This window comes from Monoraphidium neglectum, assembly GCF_000611645.1.
Source record: "Monoraphidium neglectum strain SAG 48.87 unplaced genomic scaffold scaffold06405, whole genome shotgun sequence".
In the NCBI taxonomy this organism is placed as follows: Eukaryota; Viridiplantae; Chlorophyta; class Chlorophyceae; order Sphaeropleales; family Selenastraceae; genus Monoraphidium; species Monoraphidium neglectum.
The window spans coordinates 1-1544 of NW_014007235.1; the positions used below are offsets into that span (position 1 = coordinate 1).

Sequence of the window (1544 nt, forward strand, 5' to 3'; positions counted from 1 at the left end):
CGCCCCGCGCCTCCTGGACCGCGGTGCGCGGGCGACCAACCGACGCACCCACCTGACGCACCCACCCGCGTGACCCCTCCGCGCCCTGAACCCTCCCCCCAGCGGCGACGGCGCCGACATGGTGAAGTGCCTGCGCTGCCCGGTGTCCTACCACACGCCCGCCTGCACGCCGCACAACGTCCAGCGCGTCCCCGGCTGCGTCAAGGGCGTCCTCTGCTCCCGCTGCCGCACGGTGCCACCCAAGAAGTACGTGATGCCGCCCAAGGACCTCGAGCCGGAGGGGCGGAACCGGCGGCAAAAGCGAGGCACGCGCGCGCAGTGGCCCGCCGCGCAGGCCGCCGCCGAGGGCGACGGCACAGGCGCAGGCGCAGCGGGGCCACGCCGGCTCGGCAGGCACTGCGGGCGCTGCTACTGGCGGACGGCGGCGGCGCAGGGCCGCGGATCCCGCCTGCGCTGCTGGTGCACGTGACGCCGCTGCAGCAGCAGCAACAACAACAGCACCACCACCACCACCACCTGGCGGGGCTGCAGTTTCCGCTCTTACAGTTCGCGTCGAGGCACACAGAACCATCATGGATGCCCGTCGGCGGCCGCGGTGCAGCAGCGCTTGCACTGGGCAGCGCCACTGACGACGTCGCAGCGCGCCCGCAAGGGGGCGCGGGGAGGGGCAGGGTTTGCCTTTCTGTCGCGCCCCTGGATTCCAGTATGGGCTGCGAATCAAAGGCCGCATTGACCTCATCAGCAGGGGCTAGCTACCGCGCAGCTGAGGTCGGGCGGCTTGGTACGGCACCGCCTCACCTGCGCATCTCCACCCTTGCCATCCCGGAACACCGCCGGTCGCGAGCTGATGCGCCGCTTGCGCATGCAGAGTTCCCTACAAGACTCCGGCGCGCGCGGCAGGTTGCAGCAGTGGATCAATCAGCAGCAGAGGCAGGCAGCAGCAGCGAAGGGGCGGTTGGGAGCGGCCGGCACGTGCGCTCAGAGAGAGAGAGAGACAGCTGCGCATGGCGAGGAGGCGCCGCGCGGCAGGTTGCAGCGGCGGCGGGAAGCAGCGGGCTGGTGGTTTGGAGCAGCGGACGCGTGCGCACAGATCGGCGTGTGGCGCAGGTGGTGTTTTTTTTCGAGGTGGTTGCCTCAAAGATTGGACTGTAAAGCCCACATTGTGTGTTACCATGTTGGTTCTGGGCGGGCTAGCCGACACAGACCTGTGGGGGGTGCCTGCTAGTGGCGCTCAGGCTACGGCTGTGGGGGGTGCATCAAGAGGGCAGACAGGCCGGCGGTAGAAATTGCAAAGGAACAGCATGGACAAATAATTTTATGAAGAAGTAATTTTTCAATTTTGAAGATCCATCACGGTAAAGTGCCTGCAGTGGGCCACAACCATGGGGGCACAGCAACACAGACAAGAGGCAGGAAGCAATGCGGGCCCAGCGGCTTCGTGGAACCGAGGGCTCTCCGCGGGGCAATGCGATAGGCAAGCGGAACCGTATCGGCAGCTGTTATGAAAGGCGTGTTTCCCAGAGTGAGGGCCCAAGATGCGCAGC

The 1544-nt window shown here is 66.9% G+C and overlaps 1 protein-coding gene across 1 annotated transcript; it reads left to right on the forward strand.

The window, feature by feature from the left end:
- Positions 1–118: 118 nt before the first annotated feature.
- Positions 119–469, forward strand: MNEG_16471 (hypothetical protein; the record flags this gene model as incomplete). Its single annotated transcript, XM_014035058.1, has 1 exon — positions 119–469. The coding sequence occupies one exon, from the start codon at positions 119–121 to the stop codon at positions 467–469; it is 351 nt and encodes a 116-aa protein (XP_013890512.1).
- Positions 470–1544: the final 1075 nt, after the last annotated feature.